The 21,991-nt window shown below is 45.1% G+C and overlaps 1 protein-coding gene across 7 annotated transcripts in view; it reads right to left on the minus strand.

The window, feature by feature from the left end:
* LOC142583348 (centaurin-gamma-1A-like) overlaps positions 1-21,991 on the minus strand; it is a 141,911-nt gene that overhangs the window by 25,986 nt on the left and 93,934 nt on the right. For all 7 annotated transcript variants that reach the window (XM_075693769.1, XM_075693771.1, XM_075693768.1 and 4 more), the window contains 6 exons: positions 21,442-21,576; positions 15,451-15,710; positions 7,513-7,746; positions 6,686-6,763; positions 4,105-4,209; positions 3,261-3,414 (listed from right to left, as the gene is read on the minus strand). In XM_075693769.1, coding sequence (XP_075549884.1) covers positions 3,261-3,414; positions 4,105-4,209; positions 6,686-6,763; positions 7,513-7,746; positions 15,451-15,710; positions 21,442-21,576 — 966 coding nt within the window. The remainder of the gene's footprint in view (positions 1-3,260; positions 3,415-4,104; positions 4,210-6,685; positions 6,764-7,512; positions 7,747-15,450; positions 15,711-21,441; positions 21,577-21,991) is intronic.

A 21,991-nucleotide genomic window follows, 5' to 3' on the forward strand; every position in this document is an offset into this window, starting at 1 on the left:
ACGTTTTCTCATTTCAGTATAGAAAGGGTTAAAGGCAAAACCATAACAATGGCTGGCATTGCCTTTGTCTTGATGGGTATAACATGCTGTGCTTACGTCAATAAGTAACGGTCAACAAGTTAACTACTGAATTCCATTAAGTAACATAATACAAAGAGCAGTAAGCAAAGCACAGAATTCCTCAATCTCTGCAATTAAATATGAATAGACAGAGGCACTGGGTAGTCTGAACAAAAAAAGTTTGTTATCAGAATGACATAAGTTCTTCATTACTACTTTTGTCCCTCAAATGCTATCTGCAAGCAAATGAATCATAGCAGCCTTGAAAGCTCAACGTTGTGCTAGCCCTTTTTAAGCTAATCAATGTGATACCAGCCGCAAATCTTATTAGAAACAGACCGCCTTAAAAATTAATGTATTGCAGGCAAGAAACATACTCAGAGGATCGAAATTTGTGCAAAGGAACTACGAGACAACAAGGGAAGGTGGCACCTTGAACCTGAGTCAATTCAAGAAACAGATTTATGTTTATCAAATATATTTAAACCGCCTTTTAACAGACAAGGAATATGTAAAAATATGTGCTGAACATCTTCCTGGTCACACTTTACCATGTCATAATGACTCCAACAGTAAACGCCACTAGCACTGCTTTAAATATCTTAAAATGCAAAATGTTTCGACTGAAATGTTGAAGAAAATCAATTCAAGGCTTAACTTTGGAGGAATTGGAGAGAGCTATGATCGAAAAGCAATTTTCATGAAATGAATCAGCTACTGCAATGGTGAACGACACCAAAGAGAGATCAAAGTGGCCAAAAACATAACTGACGTACTGTTTGACCTCGCATGCCATCTACCCGAGACAAGACAACACCCTTTCAGAGGCTCTCTTCTGTACCATCACTATTCTTTGGCTTCCCCATTCACTTTGCACTGTTCGTTATGGTAAAGCACAGCCAAGAAAAAATAACATGCACACAATCCTTTGAAACCAAAGATGAAGCCTGTCAAACTTTTCACCTAAGCTAGGAAACTCAACAATGACATCTGCATCTGTCGCATTACACCAGCCCAAACTTTAATCTCAGTGGAAGCCAGACAGGTGTTATGTCATCAAAAATTGCGAGCAAGAAACTCTGGTACATTTTGTCGTTTAAATGGCTTATAGCAGAGTGTGTCGGCTGAAACACCGTAGCCTCTTGACAGCCACGAACTCTGGTTTCAGTCAAACGCCCTCAGTAACGAAGGTGGTGTGTACAGACAAGACACTTCCCCGTCTTATCTTCACCTTGCGAACAGTAACATCTTAACCTCTCAGGCACGTAGTTTCACAACGAAATCCTTGCAGGACAACGTTCCTTGAAAGCTACAGCTTTCTGTAAGAATGCAGCCACGAAGGATGTCTCGGGAGGAGATCCATCAAAGCAACCACAAATCAGGACTAAACAGCTGTCTGTAGATTATGTCTGAGCCGGACAACGTGAGCATTTGTTAAAGAAAAAAGAAAATGACTGCAACCAAAGGTCGCCATGTACGAGACATCTGACACTATCTCGAACATATACCTCTAATCTCAGTGAGATGTTCTGCTTTCAGTCGAGACAGATCAGAGCATCCCACTGAGGAGTAGTATTACTTTCAAAGCTGCTATGTACCGACTTACATTGCCACAATTACTTGTCACATCTGCCTGCTCTATAATTGGCAGATGCTTACATGTGGATTGCTTATTGAATGGCTATGTACAAGACATCTGACAATTTGGCATGAGCATAATGCAAAAGACAGTTGCTTGGCATAGGAAAGTCACAACAGTACTGAAAACAGTACTCAGCCTATTAGTCACAAGGAAAGCAGTTGCTGAGAAAGAGTGAGGTAATGAGGAAACAAGCCATTATGAAAAAAATGGAAGGCAAGAAGTGGCTTCAGAAGCGATGAATACAGAGAACCGTACAAAACATAGCAAGCCTGTATTATACAAACGTAGAAAAACATAAACATGTTAGTAACAAAACAGCCACTTTTCCGAAGATACTCATACTGCCCGTCTAGGAATCAAATTAACGGCCATACTAGCCACTCTAGATGGCTACCTACAACATGTATGCAAGCAGTGTTGTTAGTTCAGTTAGTGTTTTTCTCTATTTGCTCAAGACCTCTGAGTTAAGTGTGTTGGAGAGAAAGTGGAGACGAGCTCAAGGAGCGGTCTATGAAAAGAGGGCACAGGACAACAATGAAAACACAGATGATGTCAGGGCCCAAAACACTTAAGAATGCAGGTGCAAACGCAGACATGCAAACATTGTGCAGGGATAGTGATGCACAGGTCATGCAAGGTGCAAACACGACAGCATGCCTGCGTGACAGTTAAGGACAGCACAACCCAGCGCAGCAGTTGCCACAGCTTCAATGCATGGATACTAAGCCCCACTGTGACCTAAATCAGATGAAACTAAAGAATCCATGAGCTAGGCTAAGCACCTCAAGAAAGAAAAGAAAAGAGGCAGTGGTCAACACATCTTTTAAGTTGTAACAAAAAACCTGCAGGTTGATGTAACAGCTTAAATTCAAAGTTTAGGCAGAAAGTTTCCTTGAACACACTTAGATTTCTCTGGCTAATAAATTGCACCATTACGCTGTGAAGGTGGAGAAGGTGATAAGCTTCACCTTCCTGCAAAGAAACCAACAATATTCGCTTAGAGCAAGGTGGGTGAATTGGTTAGGACTAATCATGCGTTTTTTGCCACAATGTGAAAGCAACATGGACAAAAAGGAAGTGTTTTTCTACTCTCTGTCCATGTTGCTTTTGCACTGTTACAAAACATACGATGAATACTCGCACAGGTGTGTTTTGGCCTCATGGGGGTGCCTCCTGTAGTTTCTTGCATCATCTAAGCTCATACACACGAAGTCTAAGCTACAGTTCAAATTTGCAAAAACAAACAGTTTCAACATAACTGAAGAAATCCTTGGAGAGAGAGAAAGAATAACTGCGTGCCCATATTTCAAATGAAGTTATCAAAAAAAAAGATGTGCTGTCTACTACACGATTCTACACAGCACTCATGTCAGCTATATTAGCTCAACCATTCAAAACCCACAACAACATTGACCGTCATTCATGCAGCCAGACACTAGTGAGGCCAGCATGCTGTCAAGGTTGCTGGCATGCACGTCTCAAGAACACAACAAATTGATAATTCCCCCCAGCAAACAGTTTTGCCAGATAAAGAAGTCGAGGGCAACCAAATGCATACCTCCAGCCAGGGATAGGGTGCCCACGTCCGATGCCAAATCGTTGACCTGAGGTGTGGATCCAGCTGCCCTTGAACCCCTGGGCTTCTGGCCTGGAATCTTGACTGTAGTATGCATTAGGGGAATCTCCTTCCCATGCACATCGTCCATGTAGTCCTACAAAAGAAGCAAACCGAAAAACAATCTCCTGGTGAGCAAGCTGGTCCTTCACAAAGCACGCATAAAGTGGCACACATATTTGACTCGCCGAATGTGTGTTGGGCTGCATACTGCATCCATATTATTCCAACACTTCAACGACACTGCCAAGGTTCAGTGGTTAGAACACTTGGCTAGCAAGCAAGAAGTCACGAATTTCAATCTTGGCCCGAGAAAACATCCTTTTGCTACTCAGGGGCGTGACATAAACCACTGACTGACCAACAAAACAAAGGCACGATGCAATGACCTGTTTGTGGTATACATACTGAGCATTGCAGAAATAGGAGCACCATGTATACACGACTCTTCCCATGATGCCACCAACTTCTTCAAGATGAATCCTTTGTTTTTGCTGTGGCCATGACAGATGGCGGCTTGGTTGTGGTGGAACAATTATGTTTTGAGAGCTGCGTTGCCACCGACGACTTCACATTTATTGTGGACAAAACTGGTAAGTAATGCCCTACAAACATGGTATTAAACTAGGCTCACTGCAACATGCTACCTCTGCACAAAACTGAGTGTAAAAAAGTCAGCGGTTTAACGGTATGAGTCACGTGTACATGGCACTCGTATTTCTGCAAAACTTGTCATATCGGCCATAGTCGTTAAAGAGGGCAGCTGCATTAAAGGAAGCCATCTCACATGGAGACTAGGGTGGTAGGTGAGCCTCCCGTCACTCGTGAGGGTGACGTATTTCTTCTTCCACTCCTTGTTCAGGGCCTTGAGACTCTTCTTGTACAGGTACCCCTGGGTGGGCAGCAAAAGACAAAAGTGCATCTGAAAACACCACATTGACGGTAAGCTGGTACATCCTTATCGCAACGTTGTAGTGACGGTGAAGAATAGAACTGCCAAAAGTGCTAGTCAAAAATTTAACTCTTCATTGGACGAACTCATACCCAGCAAAACAAGCTTCAGACACAAAGCACAACAATAGCAGCAGGCAGTCATCGGTTGTTCAAATCCGATTCACAAGTCAAGGACATCGGTTATGTATACGTGACATAGCTTACATTCCAGCAGAATCCCTGGTGCTCACGTATGTCCCAGAATGCGCACGACTACATTAAAACTCCGTAAGAAAAGGAAAGTGCTCTTCCTCGAAGAAAAGGCGGACATAATTCAGGCTGTCACAAGTGTAAGCAAGAAATGCGAAGGTTAGTGGCAAACACAAGGCTGCGGAAGCTTTTGAGTGTAGCGACGTTACAATTTCAGATTTTGAAGGGCCTAAAAATCTCTTTCTAAATTTTACGAACTTCCTAATTTAACAAAATAATCAGAGCGAGAGTATTACTTCGTTAAATCGAATTTCAACTGTAGAATTGATCATAACATTCGACAAAGTTCTGTCTTAGATTTTTTCCATCCTCTTTCATTTCCCTTTAATTTATCATTTGTACACTTCAATTAAAACTACAAATAACTTCCCATAACTCGTTCCTTGCCTTCATTATCTGTTGGCTTCATACGAGTGTGATCAACAAAAATCAGGCTCCTCGCTTCTCCTTCTTCTCAATGTGTGCAGGTGTATCTTGCGCCAAGCGATGACTTTGTAACAGTAGCGAGCTGGTACACGTGTCTACTTAACTTTGCAGTGACTGAACTGAAGACCTACCATTCCAGAGCAACACTCGAGCAATGAGAGGAGATGCCCCAGTGGAGGGCCCAAGGTTCCTTCATGCAGCCCAACATACCAATGTACGCATGGTTACCACACTGGGCTCTGCCAATGCCAGAGTGTGAGCACTCAGACGAGGAATCGAACCCACAGCATTTTGTTCAGCAGCAGAACGCCACAGCTGCTCAGGCCCCAGAACAGGCGAAAAGTAACAGTACTGTACATACTCGGTATGAAGGGTGTCAAGGAGGTTGGGGGAGCTTGCGACATAAGTCAGATGAGAGGATAAAATGCTTTTTTTGTCGTTGTACACAGCAGCAGGTAGCAGCTGGCGAAGTCGGATACGTCATGTCAACGACGCCAGAATCGCCAAAGATTTGCCATCTGTGTAGTTCGGTGCATTAAACATGTCCTGCAACAGCGCAACGATCAGCTGTTGCTGCAGCTCACGTGCACGAGTGTGCGGCGCGCGAGCACTTTTTTGTTTGGCGAAGCCGCAAACTCAAGATGCTCTCCTCTATGCACCCAAACTGTTAAGCCCGCACGTTGCCGGCCAGCCAAGTTAGTGCACAATGCACACTGGTCTAACGGCTTTGGCGTGAGATAGGACATGTTCTATACCCGCGTTGGCCGTGCCAAAGCGCGCTGACTGCACCGACGCTAGACTGTACAAGCGTGCACTTTCCACCAGCGAAGCGGTACTGCGTCACGTGTGGTGTGCGTCCGCACTGCACTGGATTATAAATTGCCTTATAGCCTCAGCTCTTATTTCTAAAGTTATCAATAGTGAACTCAATTACTAGCTTACAATGATGAAACTGAATTAGGGATCCTGAAATTGCCAGGTCCCCCAGCTTTACATCTCTCATGAAATAGTAAACCGAGTCCGTGACCCTGAAAACCAAAACTCACAATGAAAGCCATGTAAGACTATGCATACCTAATAGAAGCAAAGACATACAGGTACGGTCAAGCGCCTCTACAACGAAATGACCTGTATAACGAAGAAATAACTCACTCCCATTTCCACTGTGACGCCGTGCTGCGTACGACCTTTACAACAAAGTGACCTGTATAACGAATGATGTCAGAGGCTCCCACCAAGCACTTCGTTACAAAGACGTTCAAAGCGCAAAACCAGCATCAGTATGTGAAACCAGCAAAGAAAAGTAGGAGTCAAAAGTTCATGCAGTCTGAGCTTTTTGTTGTTCTTTGCTCACTTTCACTGTACTTTGACAGATTTCCTTTCATTCGTTAGTGCCCTCACAAGACAATGCAATGAACCCGTTTCATAATTGTAAAGTTAACTTTCCTGCGAGACAGTTTGCCCAACTAATGGCAGTACAGTCATTTTTACAAACAGCGTATACAAGTTCAGTGTGCTTGCATTATGGCATGGAAAATGTAGATGCAGCTCTCGTGATGAAACCACGCACAATGGACAAGTCTCATCATATGCAGCCGACACTGCCTTCATTCCAACTGTTACCCGTGCTGCCATTAATTAGTTGGGCAATTGTGCAGTGCAGTGAAGCACAGTTGCAAATTATGAAAGGGGTCTACATAGTACTAGCCCCGGTGACCCGACGAGTTGTGTCCACCCACCTGCCGCACAGGAATCACTCGGCCGCTTCCCATCTCCCCATTCCGAAGCCTCTTCTCTTCATCTGCTTTCTTCAAGGGCTGCACGAAGAACAGAACCAATCACACAGTGACGATGGCAGCATGCTTCAGGGCTAGTTTTGCTTTATTTACACTTATTTTAAGATTGCTGCTAGTCTTTCGTTATCACAGAGGAAGGGCATTGCACTCATATGCACCCTATAAAATTGCCCACAAGTGTTTTAAAGAACATAATTATAGTACACAATCAATCAGCAGTAGTATAGTGGAGTACAGCACAACTCTGTAACCTAAACACTTCGCACTGCACCATAATCTGACTATATACAACCTTTAGATCAACAGTTACACCTTTTACAATAAAAACAAGTAAACAAAGAAATGCAAGCTTTGCCTCATGCACCAGTGCAATTCGAACATGCGGACACTTTAGAAATAAAAAAGTAAACAAATCATGGGCTTTCACTTCCAAAGTCAGGGGTGTGGGGGGGGGGGGGGGGTCAAGCTTCAGATTATTTTGACCAGTTGTGGTCCTTCAGCATGGATCTAAATTAAAATATGAGCCCATTATTGCATTACGCGCCCATCGGAATGCAGATGCCATGACCAGGAGTCAAACCCACCACTTTGCATTTATAACAGCAGAATGCCAGAGCCTACGAGCCTCTTGGCAGGAATGAGAAATCATAAGTTGTGCTCGCTGACCCTCCATAGAACGAAAAAAAAAGAACACAAATCAGGAAGGCAGACTGTTTGGCTTAGTACTAGATTGACAAGCGACCAAGCTCCTGCTCAAGCATTCCACACACCGTGAACAAGTTGGACCTTCGGCGAGTTTTGCGTGCCGTCGTTGGCGTCGAGCAAGGCGTCACAAACTCCGGTCGGTCCCGGTTGTTACCACTGGCTGCTGACGGGGGCGGCATGGCTTCCGAAACCTGCGACGAGGCCGTGGTCGGAGTGCCGCTCTTCTCGAACTTCTGGATCTCTCTCTGTACCGAGGTGCCCGCAGTGATGCAGTCGCGGATCTGGCGCAGGTGGCTCTCCTGTGAGAAAGAGACACCGAAATTAAATTCTGGAATTTTACATGCGAAAACCACAACCCGATTATCAGGCATGCCGTAGTGTCGATTTTGGACTTTGGATTAGTTTGGACCACTTGGCGATTTTTATGTGCACCGAAATACAGGTGCACAAGTGTGTTCTTGTATTTCGCTTCTAAAGAAATGCGGCCACCACAGCCGGGATCAAAAACCGCGACCTTGAGCTTAGCAGCTACGAGCCATAGCCACTGAGCTACTGCAGCAGATTGAAAGATGAGAGGAACTCATGCACTTCACTGTTCAGTTTTTATGTCTTCCCAGTTTCGAATATGAGGCTAGATAGCTGGTAATTTCTTGCAGCCACTAGTAAAAAATGTATTTGGGAAAAGGTAGCTATCTAGCATTGGTTGTACTTTGTGGAGGAGTCTTCCTGCCCCGGTAAAACAATGTAAAACTTCTTACAGTGCAGCTTTTAGGCTCCCGTGCCTGTGTTGCGCGTCGGCATCCCTCGGCGCAACTGAGCGAATGAGTACACCAGAGGATAAAAGAGCGAATGCGGGGCGCAGCGGGCGACGAAAGATGGCGATAGTGATGAGAGAGTGAGGAGGAAAAGCAGATGCGGAGAGTATGGTGAAAGGGTGAGGAGAAAAGTGGAGTGCTGCACTAGACGCTCTCCACGGCAGCGACCAGACATGCAGCTAGCGTGCAAACAAAGCGCCGCTAGAGAATGCGGTCTGCGCTGGCCACGTGTTCCCGTGTTCATGCTTTCTTTCTGAACAATGAGTGATGCAACCGGTGGTAACGCTTCATCTACCACTGCTGCTAAACAAGCTGCCCGAGCAGAGGCTCAGCGCCACCACCAACAGGACCCTGTCGTTCAGAATCAGATTCTTTGCCACAATATATCGCAAATTTGAAACACCTAAACAGCTGTACTCAAAATTCACATTAGAGAATATTGTAATCATTGGCGATTTTTTTCCATTGGTTGATGTGCATCGTGGGAGGCCCAAACATGTGCGCAATGCTTGAGCTTGAATGCTCTACAGCGCGCGCACACAGCTAAGTCCCATGCTTGAGAGCGCCGGCATGCCGTACTGTATGTACCCTATGAATAGTGCTTGGCACTATTGGAGTAATGACGACTCCAAGGGGCCCCATCTTGTTCCTGCAACAACAAGTGCCGCTATAGCTTTTCTCCAAGCCACTGGGCTGGACGCACGGCTTTAGAGATGCCAGAACTCTGAATTTGGATATATGCATCTCTTCCTTATACCAGCATCATTCATCAGCGCTTTCCCTCCCTGTTCCTTCTCCCCAGTGTAGAGTAGCAGGCCAGAACTAGTTATAGCTCAGGTCGACCTCTCTGCCTTACTGTAAATAATTCTCTCTCTCTCTCTCTCTCTCTCTCTCTCTCTCTCTCTCTCTCTCTCCGTGATTTTTTTTGTTATACAGAAACATTATTATGAAGAACTGTATTACAAGTTGCAAAGTTGTAGTTTTGTGTTAAAGATGTAATTGGAATACAAGATGTCTGCTACCTGCATTAATGAAAAAAATGTAATTGCTATTTTGTCTAAACACGCACCTATTATTGTTTATGTATTCATACATACATAAACGTGATGCTAAGAATCCAGATGTCCCTCACGTATTTGTGTTTTGTTGTATATTTACCATGGCTCGGCTAGCAAATTCAAACCTCATAATGGCGGTGCCAATGGCAGCAAAATAAAAGGCTATCTATGCACATGACACAGCAACATTACAAGCAAGAACAAAGTGATCAATTACACAGCTAGATCTATTATCCACACACAAGCACCAAAAACAAGGTCAACTAGTGCACAACTGCAGGTGCAGCTCATTTCATATTGCATCACATGTATGATGAGAAATTAGATGTGGGTTGAGCTTCCACCAATGGCAAGTTGTCCTTTTGTCTACTTTAATTTCCCTTTTTTGCTCATCAATTAAAAGAACAGCTAATTTGCTTCATGGTTTCATTGGCTTGACTGTCTTCTGGCTTCGTAGATAATACCATTACAACGGAGACTTTAAGCATGAAGCTCCCATTGTCAGCAACCTTCAAGTGACCTTGAGGCAAAAGCCAGAGTCGTTATCTGGGCACTCAGACGAGAACATCTGAGCAAGTTGCGAGAGCAAAACGAGATCACCCGGGCAACCAGTCATAACGTTAGAAAATGTAGTCTCCGGTGCCCAACCCTTTGTACAGGAGTGCATTACATACGCTAGTTACTGCCCAAACAAGTTACAAAAAATACTGCTTCCAAGTTCTTCCTAATGTTTGTTCACAATATCGCTCAAGCTGCAACTTCCAGTACACTGAAGTTTTATTTCTCATTTCCAATAGCAGCGCTAGAAAGGCAGATACAGGACACCATACATTGTCACCTTTTGGCTCTGAGGCAGGGTTGCCTGTGCTCTTTTGAATGCCAGTGGTGCGAGAGTCATGTGGCGCAGGTTTTGCGTTGCCTTCAGAGATGGCGCCACGCTGCGTGGCACCTCCTTCAGGCGATTTTCTAGCTGGGCAGTGCGCTCTGTTTCCCTGGCATCCTTCGATGCCTGTTGTGCCTCCTTGAGCTGGTTTTCTTCTTCTAGCTGGGCAGCGTCCATACGGACCAATGTGCAGTATGGCATGGTGCTGTGTTGTGCGCTGTTGCGAATGTGCTGTCCACCTATTTTAAGACTGTGGCTGCTACCATATTCAACCAATCTGCTTTGCTCGTTCCCATATCATGCATTTACTATCATTTATTATTTTTATTTATATCATTTACTATCAATTACGGGAGAGCCAGCCTTTTCTTACGGGTGCCGAAGTGAGCCAAAGTGAGATATGCACTGGTTGAATATCAATGAGCTTTCTGGTACAGTGGGCTGTTTTAGTACAAAAGCACTACTAGCCTACCAACCTGGATTTCACCTCTGTGTGCAGCCTCTCCTTCTGTGCCCGCGAAAAGCCTCTGTTCTCCTCAGATGGCACTCACGTGCACCGCTGCACATGGCATCATGGAAATTTACCATGCTCCCTATGAAATGTGCACGCATGCCATACTGGTTAATCACTCCTCCCTTAAGCCTCCCCTTGTGCACAACAATTCCCGCATGCATAAGTGTGAAATAAATATGGAAAGTGAATCGTCGCCGGAAATGTCACTGATCCTTTCCTGAAGCTTCAATTCAGTCACCATCATGTGATTAGGAGTGGACAATGGAAGTTTTCTGGTATGCTGATGCAACCTGTAGCTTTTGCTGCACTTGATGGAGTTGCTGAGGGTACGTGGAAAGGAAAAGTGAGCACGTGTGGGGAGGGTAGCAAAGCCAAGCTAGAAACCTCGGCAGCCATGTAGCCATTGATAAAATGCCTGCAACTTTGCCATTTCAGCATCATTTGAAGAAATCCTTGTGGTGGCTGTGCGTTCATTGTAGACTGGTACACAGCTGGCACTATATAACAATTTTTCTAGCTCAGAGTGGTTTAGGGGGCCTTTTTATCTTCCGCTTTAATTTTCACAGTAATTGATTGCACGTTAGTACTAACATAAGTTGGGTTTAAGGCTGTCTGCCATCTGCTCCCTCTCACACAGCTCAAAACAGTAGTGGAAAAGCAGGAGGGGTGGGATAGTTCACATATTTTTAACACCATTTGTGCAATACAATCGAGGAAACCCGTCACACATAGCACCACCATACAAATCGTTTCTGCAGTGATTTGTTGCCGTTTCATGATGCAGACCTGCAGGTGAACAGCAAAAGCCTTTCCTACTGCACCAAGTAATTGACCATAGCAGTTCTGTTGCTACCAAACCAAACAGCACGGCAGATTTGAGGGTAAACAAATATCTTCAAATCTTGCATTTCTGGAATGCTTTCTGCCACTGGGCTCTTATGCTTAATAACTATCCCACAGGAAAATTTATTTCTCTTTGTGCTGTGCCTTTGGAGGGAGAAGTGTGACAGCTGCCTTACCATTCCCTACCTGCACTACAGGCTTTGGTTGTCATTTAATTGCATATTTATTCTTCATAGTAGGCTATTCCTAAATATTAATAACTTTAGCCTAAATTATTTTAGAACATAGTTACGACGTGCAAACATATTATATTACGGGATAAGCTAACTGGCCAAGAAATCTTGGCAAGAAAATGCGTGGCAAAGGAACGTAGACGTTCAATAGACAGCTCAAGTCAATTTCCTTTACATCAGACAAAACTGAGCTGGAGAGTTACTTAACCCTTCCTGACAATGAACCTCCCAGCAATCAACTTTCAGGAGACCCCAGTGAAGGTTAATTAAAAAAACACAACTTTTCGTATGATTGTGCACATACAAATTTTGAAGGAAAAACAGTCATCTTTTTTAAGGCATTTGGAAAGATTGGATGCGCTTTGTAGACGATCACAAGAAAGAAGACAGGACAGGCACAAGCCTGTCCTGTCTTCTTTCTTGTGATTGTCTTTTTCCTTTTGATCGTCTACAAAGTGCATACAATCTTTCCATATACAATGAACCAACTTGCCCAAGAACGCATTCTGTTAAACTACATCTTTTATAAGGGTTAGGTCAAGAGCACTGATGGCAAGGGTGTAGTTGCAAAGGCCATGAAAGGAAAAGGAGAAACAAGGACATCAATGTTTGTGCCACAAAAGCTTAGCAAAGGAAAAGAAGAAATCCACAGAGCACCAACTCGCAACTAATATTATTAGTGGCTGTGCATAGCATTTTGAGACATGCACACTCTCGAAAGAAGTCGTGATACGGTGGCATGAAAGCCGATGGAAGCTTGTTATATCAGGAAGAAGTGTGGCTTTTGTATGAGCATACCTTCTATTTCTCTTCACTAGAGCAGGTCTCAGTTGCTAGATACAGCTGCGCGACAGTGCGTTTGGTTGCGCACATTTATGTTATGCATTTTTTTGTTTGTTAAACTTCGATATAACAAACTTCAATATAATAACATTCTCGATCTAACAAAGTGTTTAACTTTTTATAACTTGTCTATAGGGCACCACGTGTTTCGAACTTCAACATAACTGTGTTTATAAATCATTTCAATATAAGGAAATTTCACCGCCACTACGAAGGAACACGGAGACAATAAATGGAAACTGCCATGGATGCAGATGGTCAAATAAGTGAATTACGTGGAGCCGCTTGCCTCTCAAATCGTGCACCATACAACAGAGAGCAGCTGCGGAAGCAGAAAAGGGCAGCACAGCAGCAAGACCCTGGCGTCATGTTTTATATAAAGCTCGCGTGAGGAAAGATCCTATTGCGCCCCAAATGCTGTGGGCGCGAGTGGAGAGCACGCAAGGGATGCCAAGAAAGATAACGGTTGCATGCGCACTGTCCTCCACGCTAATGGGGCAATGGGAGGCAGGTCAGCAAGTGTGTCCTCTCCTTGCCCAGCAGCACGACTCATCACGGATACACAGCCCACGTACCCTACGCTGCAAGTAATCTGTGGCAAGTGCAAACGTAGGCTAAGCCTAGATGGCTACGGCTTCATGTTCGCTGTCTTCCCAAGCATTTAGTGGTGGATATAGCCTAAGCTTCAGTTTCAGAGGCACGCCGAAGTGAGGGGCACACAAGGCATTTGCTCCTGGCCCGCGTTATTCATGATAGCCCCGTCCCACTGCGGGGGACACTATCAGTCACGACGACAGAGTAGAAGCATGTACTGTGAATGTGGAGATATCGTCAGCACGCCATGAAACCATATCTTAGGTCGCACACTCAAATACACAATTTTTTTTCATTCAAAAGAAAATTTTATTTTCTTTTACCTAATAGTATGGAAAAATTTACGGCCCCTTCTGTGTAAAAAAGATTTATCGGCGTCTGTTGAATTCCGATATAATTAAATTTTCATATACCAAAGTAAAATGCTGTATTTACCAACTTCATTACGCCAAGGTTAAACTATTATTCTTGCATTCTTTGGATATGGGCGTCAAAGCATTCAATAAGTGTACGAGCTTCCCGAAATAGAATTAGTTGCGAGTTAGCACTCTTCCTGTCCGTTTATTCTTTCCTTTGCTAACCTCGACAGACATCGACGGCTATGCACGAACTAGCCCAGTATCACACGTTGCTAATGAAACAAGGACACTGTTCTTCCCTGCCAATCCAGACACTTCAGTGTCAAGGAACAACATCGTGCCAAGGCTTTCAGAGTGACAAGTGGCAAGGTTATGGCTGGCTAAAGGCTAAAGGCTGATGTTCTTGATGTTCTTGATGATGTTCTTGATGTGGCAAGGCTAAAGGCTGATGTTCTTGCTTGTGTTCAATGTTCACCTGCCCGTTTATAAGGTCGAGTGGACAAATTGTATGACCATATGTAAAGTATCCCATTCCTCCAATGTGATGTCCACCTCCTGATAAAAAAAAGGGTGGAGTGGGACACATTCCCGATGTTAGTGATATTTTTCTACAAACATTCCAGAATGTCCTCAAAGAAAAAAGCTTCAATGTTAGTGTAGTCGAATGTTCAGTATATATTTTATAGCCAGTTCAACTTGAAGGTACACGAGGAATAAATTCAACATTGCATTCAAAAGTAAAGCTGTCCCATTCTTCCTGCCACTACAGATGCAATGAAGACGCATGTGCATCAAAGGGCCCCTCACCAAATCTGGCCATCTTGAGCTGACAAGCGCAGTGCATACAATGCGCGCTAACGATCGTGTCTCCTAAGTACATCCCAATGCACCAATGAAATTGCTTACCTAATCTTCAAACCAAACGCCATTTGTCCTCCGCCTCATGGGCACCGTACTCACCCAGCCAGAGAGTGGACGTCAATTGCACAAATGTGCCCACGCACATGGCAGTACTGTGACGTCACTCAAATTGACATGTGACCTCGAGAATTATTCAACTTATCCAAGGCAACATCAGTTATTTGGTTTGATCTGTTGCCTCAGTAGATTAAATAAACTTTATAGAAATAATGAAAGATAAAAAGTGAAAGTGCGTGTTTTTGTTGTACTTCGCACAGTACCAAGTATATACATTTCCATTTTATCTGGTTGTTCCCACGTCATGCAGTTGCGCACCCAGAGAACGAAACTACCTGCCATTCTCTACCGTATTCCAATGCCACAGTCATGCTCTTTCATCCCCCTCGCATTAGCCTCAGTGCTCATGGCTGTGGCCCTGGGCGTTGGTCAGCTGTGCTCGTGCACAGCGTACGAAATCGTCTGCTGCACAAAATGTGACAAATGCAACAGCTTGCACAGGAAACAGTCACTGGAAGTGCACCATTCAACAAACACACGAGAGAGGAAAAAAAGAAGGCGGGGCCCATGATGTATCTGTCACGTGATCTTCGGGCTACGATATGAGAGAGTCCAAGGATGGTATTTATCTTGCAGCATAGCAAGAGGAGAGAGTGTGTACGTTGGTGGTGACACTTGCCTCCTGAAATCATGGGTTCGTGACCCTTGATATATTTCTATCTCTGCTATTATTAATCAACTAATTTGAAAAGTTATTGTGGTAGAACACTCCTTAGAGAGCACGTAACAACGCCTGGTGAGGGGTCATTTAACATGTCACAACGCACAGGCATCTGACAAGCTCAACGCATTGAGTCGTGTAAATGTCCCTCAAAGTCTTAGCAAAGTCACGTGATTTTGCTTGGCTCATTTGCCTTGTGAACCAGGACTGGCTGTGGCTCACCTTAAGCGAGGTCTGGTTGAGGTTTGTAGTTGGCGTGTTGACAGCACCGCCATGGAGGGCGTTGTAGCTGTTGACCAGTGTTGCCGTGGCATTGGAGGTGGGAACCGCACTTGGTGGCTGCTGCTCCCGGGCATAACCATTGCTGGCAATACCAAAGTGGGCAGTGGCTCTCCCTGCACCGACACCAACGGGTGTGCTCGGCCGGGAGTTGTTGGGCGTCAGTGCAGAGGCCATGCGCATCTGGACAATCCTCTGGCACGCTGCACGTGGGTGGAGAGGAATGTCGCTGTTAGGGTCCGAATTTTTCAGGAATAATCTTCTACATAGTACTGAAGTCGCATTAAACTAAGTAAGCAGGATTTTTTGCAGAAAAACCATAAAACGCAACATATATACATTCAAGAAGCAATGGTTCAATGACTACTGAAATAATTAGAACCTTTCCCATAGAATAGTAAATCTCCGTATTACACATTCAGATGAGTTGTACAAGTTCAATAAAGTGTGCACTGACTACAAGGTGTTGTAATCAGGATCTGTGGCCTTGCTGAACTGTTGTAGTTTGTCCTGCTTGTGATACACATAAAAATATATATTAGAAAAATACGAGTGGGGCTTATGCATAGAAGATGAAGAAGCCACACAAATGAAATTTTGAAGGAAAGCAGGACTCAAACATGAATAGGGCCATATTAACTATGTCCTTCAGTTGGATGGGACAGGCATGACTTGTCACCTGTCCAGAGAGCAGCTGCTATACTTGTGTCAGCAGCTGGCTTTATGTGGCACAACAGAGTGAAAGTCATACTGTGCTCCAGCAGACACCATCACTAGTATCACAGGCTGTCACATGCACGTAGTTCAAGGCAATCTGAAGCCTCTTGGCCACGTATCTTAAGATGGGACGCGGGTTTTACATAGCGAAAAATGGCCAAAAAATCGATTTTTTGAAAATCACATTTTCAGTTTCTATAACTTTTTCTATCTGATTTCGAAATATCATCCATATAAACCACGTAGAAGTGCTCTAAAAAAATTTGTTTTATCAGCCAATTTTCGCGGAAACCAAGAAAGAACCGCGTTTTTCAAGCCACAATATCTCTGGAACGGCGCAACCGAGCGCCGCCATCTTGGTCTCGTTGCAAAGCGCATTTCTCCGTCTTCAAATTTGCCGCTTCAGTTATCTCCTCCGTACAGAAACAAGCACACAAAAAGCAAATGACTGAAGGTCGCGCCGGAGTCTGCGATTGGCCGGGCCCGCCACGTGACTCCAGCGCGGTTCGCCATTGGTCCGGCGCTCGCGTCGTCTGCTCGGCTCTTTCACGGCTCTTTGCACCTCGCGAGCCTGAAAGTCTCCACTCGCCGTAATCTCGACGTGTCAAAACGGGTGCTACGCGGACACTGCGGCAGCGTGGCCGATCCCTACGTTTGTGGACGTCTCAGGCCCACGGCAAAGTATTCCGATCATCGGCGACGCGGAGTTCGCGACCAAGGTTCGTGCGCGGAATCCTCGGACATGCGGCTAGGCCTTTCAGCACACAGTGTTTCGGAATTCGTGACCGAGCACATCGCGCATGCAATCCTCGTACCGCGGCTAAGCAAATCGCGCATAGGAGTCTCGGGCCATCACCTAAGCATGTTATGCATCGGCGCCTCCGACTGCGCGACTAAGTACATCGAGCGCCGACTCCTCGAGCCCGCGTCTAGGCATTTCGCGCGTCGGCACCTCGGAGTGCGCGAATAAGAGCATCGAGTGTCGACTTCTCGCGCCTGCGTGCCCTATCATACCCCCTCCCCTCCCCCCCCCCCTCATTAAGAGAACCGCATCATGAGCTCTGTTCATTAGGCCCCTTGTGCTAGCACAACATCTGACTGCAGAAGTGATCGAGGCAACATACAAAAGTACAATTCTGGAAAGCACCTAGCAGCTGCATATCTATCACTGGCTCTCTGATCCTAAGTTCCACAGCCATTGTCAGGTGAAGACGACTTGGAAGGCTACTTCACTCAGAGCCTTCATTCAGTAACATGATCAGTTCTACCAAATGAAAAAATGCCTCACTGATTGTAATGGAGACTGCTATCAATCAGGCAGCCTGCAGGTACAACACTGGAACTATATTCATGCCCACACAGAGTTCTGCACCTCGGTTTGAAAACCAGGCACCATGCTCTTTGTAGAGCATGGTGCCTAATAAAGTTTCTTGCGCTAGTTCAGTGGCCAGTGTGCTATTATTTTGAGAGAGTGCAGTCACACATTTAGTATGGCCATTCTTACAAAACATAGAGCTTCAAAGCGGTGCCATTTGTATTGCTGTAGATTCACTTCAGCAAAAGCTACATTTGTTTGAAACTTCAAATGCGTTTATTTCAGTTCGATGTTTTTGCACACTGTGCTCCGCCTTACGGGTATTTTTTCTGGGTTGTTTTTGGCCAAAAATGACAAGGGTGGTATCATTTTATTCGTATTGAAATGATCTGGGAGGTGATGCTATTTTTATTACTCTTGCACAGCCATGGAAATTACATTCAGGTATAGTAATCGCTGCTAATTTGCAAAAATTTTTCATAATAAATGCAAGATTGTTTTCTTGTCCGCAAAATGCTTCCAAATGAATAAAAATAGCATCACCCCCTACAGTAGGTCTTTAGCAATGGTGTCATGCATTTAGTTTTTGGTTTAGCAAGATGGAATCATCAAAAAGTCCCGTAACGAGTTTGAAATTAATTTGACTTCAGACCTCAATATCTTTTGAACCTGCTATAGCTATCAAAAATCTAATTACAGATCTGAAATCAGCACAAAAAATTACCCCAGTCAGTGGAGTTTACTAAAAATTCACCCAAAACTAAGAAAAAAATTTTTAGGACCCACGTCCCCCCCTTAAGCGGGCGTGTCATGGTACACGCACTGTCACATATCCATGTGACAGACTGGACAGGCATGGAGTGTTTGTCTCTCCATTCGCAGCAGGTCTGAGAGCACTGCACTCTTGAGGTGTGCGGGCCAACTGTCAAGTGGCCTTCATTTAATACTGAAGGCTGTCCTCTAAATATGAGCAAAAAAAAACATGCTAAGGACAGCAGTCAGAAGACAATTTTTATGTTTTCCATTGTCTTCTACAATGAACATACTTTTAAACATTCATCATCATCAGCCTATTTTATGTCCACTGCAGGACGAAGGCCTCTCCCTGCGATCTCCAATTACCCCTGTCCTGCGCCAACCGATTCCAACTAGCGCCTGTGAATTTCTTAATTTCATCACCCCACCTAGTCTTGCCATCCTCGACTGCGCTTCCCTTCTCTTGGCAGCCATTCTGTGACCCTAATGGCCCACTCGTTGTCTAACCTATGCATTACATGACCTGCCCAGCTCAATTTCTTTCTCTTGATGTCGATTAGAATATTGTCTATGCCCGTTCGCTCTGATCTAAACCGCTCTCTTTCTGTCTCTTAACGTTATGCCTAGCAATCTTCGCTCCATCGGCCTTTGCATGGTCCTTAAAACTTTTTCGAGCTTCTTTGTCAGTTTCCAAGTTTCTGCCCCATATGTCAGCAACGGTAGAATGCACTAATTGTACATGTTTTTTTTAATGATATTGGTAAGCTTCCAGTTAGGATCTGACAATGTCTGCCGAATGCGCTCCAACCCGTTTTAATTCTGTAAATTTCCTTCTCATCATCAGGGTCCCCTGTGAGTAATTGACCTAGGTAAACGCACTCCTTCACAGACTCTCGAGGCTGACTGGCGATCCTGACTCTTGTTCCCTAGCCAGGCCACTGATCATTATCTTTGTCTTCTGCATAATAATCTTCAACCCCGCTATCACACTTTCCCTGTAAAGGTCCTCAATCATTTGCTGTAACTCGTCCACAGTGTTGCTGAACAGCCCAATGTCATCTGCAAATCGAAGGCTGCGAGATATTCGCCATTGATCCTAACTCCTAAGCGTTCCCAGTTTAATAGCTTGAATACTTCTTGCAAGCACGCCGTGAATAGTATCGGAGAGCTGGTGTCTCCTTGTTGGACCCCTTTCTTTATAGATATCTTCCTACATGTGGATAATTGAGGTAGCTGTGGAATCTCTGTAGATATTTAAACAATAGCTCATTAATAATGAATGTTTAGGTAATTAGACAGAACAAAGGGTTAGTAGCAGTAACACAGCCAGTAATAAGAAAAGGCTGTTCTCATCAAGACAGAGGGCTTTGCTTTCTGATGTAATTAATGTTATTTTCTTTGTAGTTGTCTTTACAATAATGAAGGTGAGGCCATGACTAACAAGCACAAGAGCGTGTTTCTTGCGTTTGCCCAACACTTGTGCGCTTGCTCAGTTGCGAGAGAGGAACCTGGGGGCTTTTGCTTCTCGAAATCTAAATCTGCCTTTACCTAGGCACCACAGACGAGGGCATGCTTTGATTCATTTGTCCCTAGCCGAGCTGCTATGCAAGCTTACACGACGACAGATAAATACTCCCTAATGTAGATCCCTGTTTGCGTTTCACGGCGCCACCAAAAGCATCGGGCTCACGACTGCGAGGTCCTCGGTTCGACTCGCGTGTTCAATATACATTCTTTGAAATATTGCTATATTTAAAATTTTGCCTCCATTCGCACCTTTAGGTCAAAGGTGCGTTAATACCATTTTCAAATGCATGTGTGCTGTCAATGGGCTAAGCCTTACAGTGGGCATGCTACCCATCACCAAGGGCCCTGGCACTGGCAGCAGTGACGCCAGCAAAATAGTGAGCACCAAAGGCGCTCTGCAAGCAAGCATCGAGCCTTACGTTACGTGCGCCCCAGTGGTGTGGTCCAACCACCGACGACAAAAAAATCTGCCGATTCGCCATTGCGGAGTCTGCACTGGCCGCTGTGATGCCATTTGCAAGGAAGTTTAGAGTTTAAAATAAGAAGAGCACTGACTTGCAACAATATCTACCCTTCGAAGCTTAGAGGCCAACTGCAACTAAATTTCACTTTGGCTAAATTTGTTATAAAGGAGGAGTATATAACAATGAAACAAGCTTGGCAAAGCTGCAGGACAGATAATAGTATCGCTGGCTTTTTTTTTTTTTTTTTTGTAGTAGCAACTTAAGCAGACGCCTAGTGTGCGCCTAGTGCGCGCCTGGTGGTGTCGCTATGCTATAGTCCCAGCACGCCGCATCCGCGATATGCTTGTCGCGGACGCGGCAAGTGTATCACGCGTTAGGTCGTACGTCATTTCCAGCGAGAAGTAGCGGCGTTTTTTTTTTTTTTTTTTTTTGTATCAGTGTCATTTTTTTATTTCTGCGAGCTCTTCGCGACGCTTCCACACGTATTATAAGCTCGAAATTTTGCACGGAGCCTACATTATATTCAACTAAGCTTCTTTATTACGCGGACCGAAATTTCGTTGCAATTGGTCTAAGCTGCGCACTAGCGCGTTGTCCTTCATAGTACCTAGGCAAAGGCGGCTATTGAAAAGCAAAAGCCCCTAGCAACAGTACCCAGATTGCTCTCGCAACTCACACATGCGCGACGGGCATGGCAAACACCAGAAAGAATTAAGCTCTCGATCGCCTGGCAAAGAAAGGGCGGGCTGTTTTGACACACGGACAGAAAGCGGACAAATTGGCGCCAATCAAGCTACGCTGCCGAAATCGGGGAGCGCGTCACCACCGCGATTGCCACGGGTGATCACGAGCGCTGACGCTTCGCTTGCCGTTCTACTGCAAACAAGCCACATAACTGAGAGTTTCGCTCGTCATTTCACCGCATGGCTGCAACATTCAAAAGGACGTAAATAAACGCTATCTGGTTGCCGCGAACACGTAAAAAGTCGCACGTGCACGCGTTAACAAAGGTGCTTTTGAATTTGTGACGGCGACCATAAGAAGTTAGGGGACCCTGCATTGATCCCGCACGAGAAATGCGCGCACATACCATGCAACAGGCCGAGCCACGCGCAACGCACGGGGGAACACGTAAAAGGCGAAGGCAGCACTCACCGTCCTGGAACACCCTCTCGACGTTGAACCCGTACGTGGCACACGTCTCGTAGTAGGTGCACCGCTTGAGGTCGCTGGCCAACTTCCGGGCACGCGAGTCGTCTATGACGCGCGGGTTGCTCTCGCTGATGGCATCTGCGAGACGGCGAGGAAGGAGACAGCTCTAACTGAAACGCGTAACACATCTATGAGGACAAACAAAAAAAAAGCATCGCTAGGTACCCCTGCGTATCGGCACACAAGAATAACGGAAGTTTGCCTCGGGCACACGAACAGGACTGACACCCCTGCTAATCCTTCAGCAGCTACGAATTAAGTCACCGAAGTCTTTCTTTTTTTTTTTTTACAACAACCGTATGGGCGGAATCAATCGCCGGAACAGACTGGCACACGGCTATATACCGTCACTCGCTCACTCCTGCACATCAGCAAACCTAATTGGCGACGCTGCGGCTTGTCGGCCTTTTTTGGGCTATGACCAACCTTGGCGTCGATGCTCGCCGCACGTAACCTGTTTCAAACAGTATATACGACACCGCTCAAGTACGTA

Source organism: Dermacentor variabilis, chromosome 5 (assembly GCF_050947875.1).
Source record: "Dermacentor variabilis isolate Ectoservices chromosome 5, ASM5094787v1, whole genome shotgun sequence".
In the NCBI taxonomy this organism is placed as follows: Eukaryota; Metazoa; Arthropoda; class Arachnida; order Ixodida; family Ixodidae; genus Dermacentor; species Dermacentor variabilis.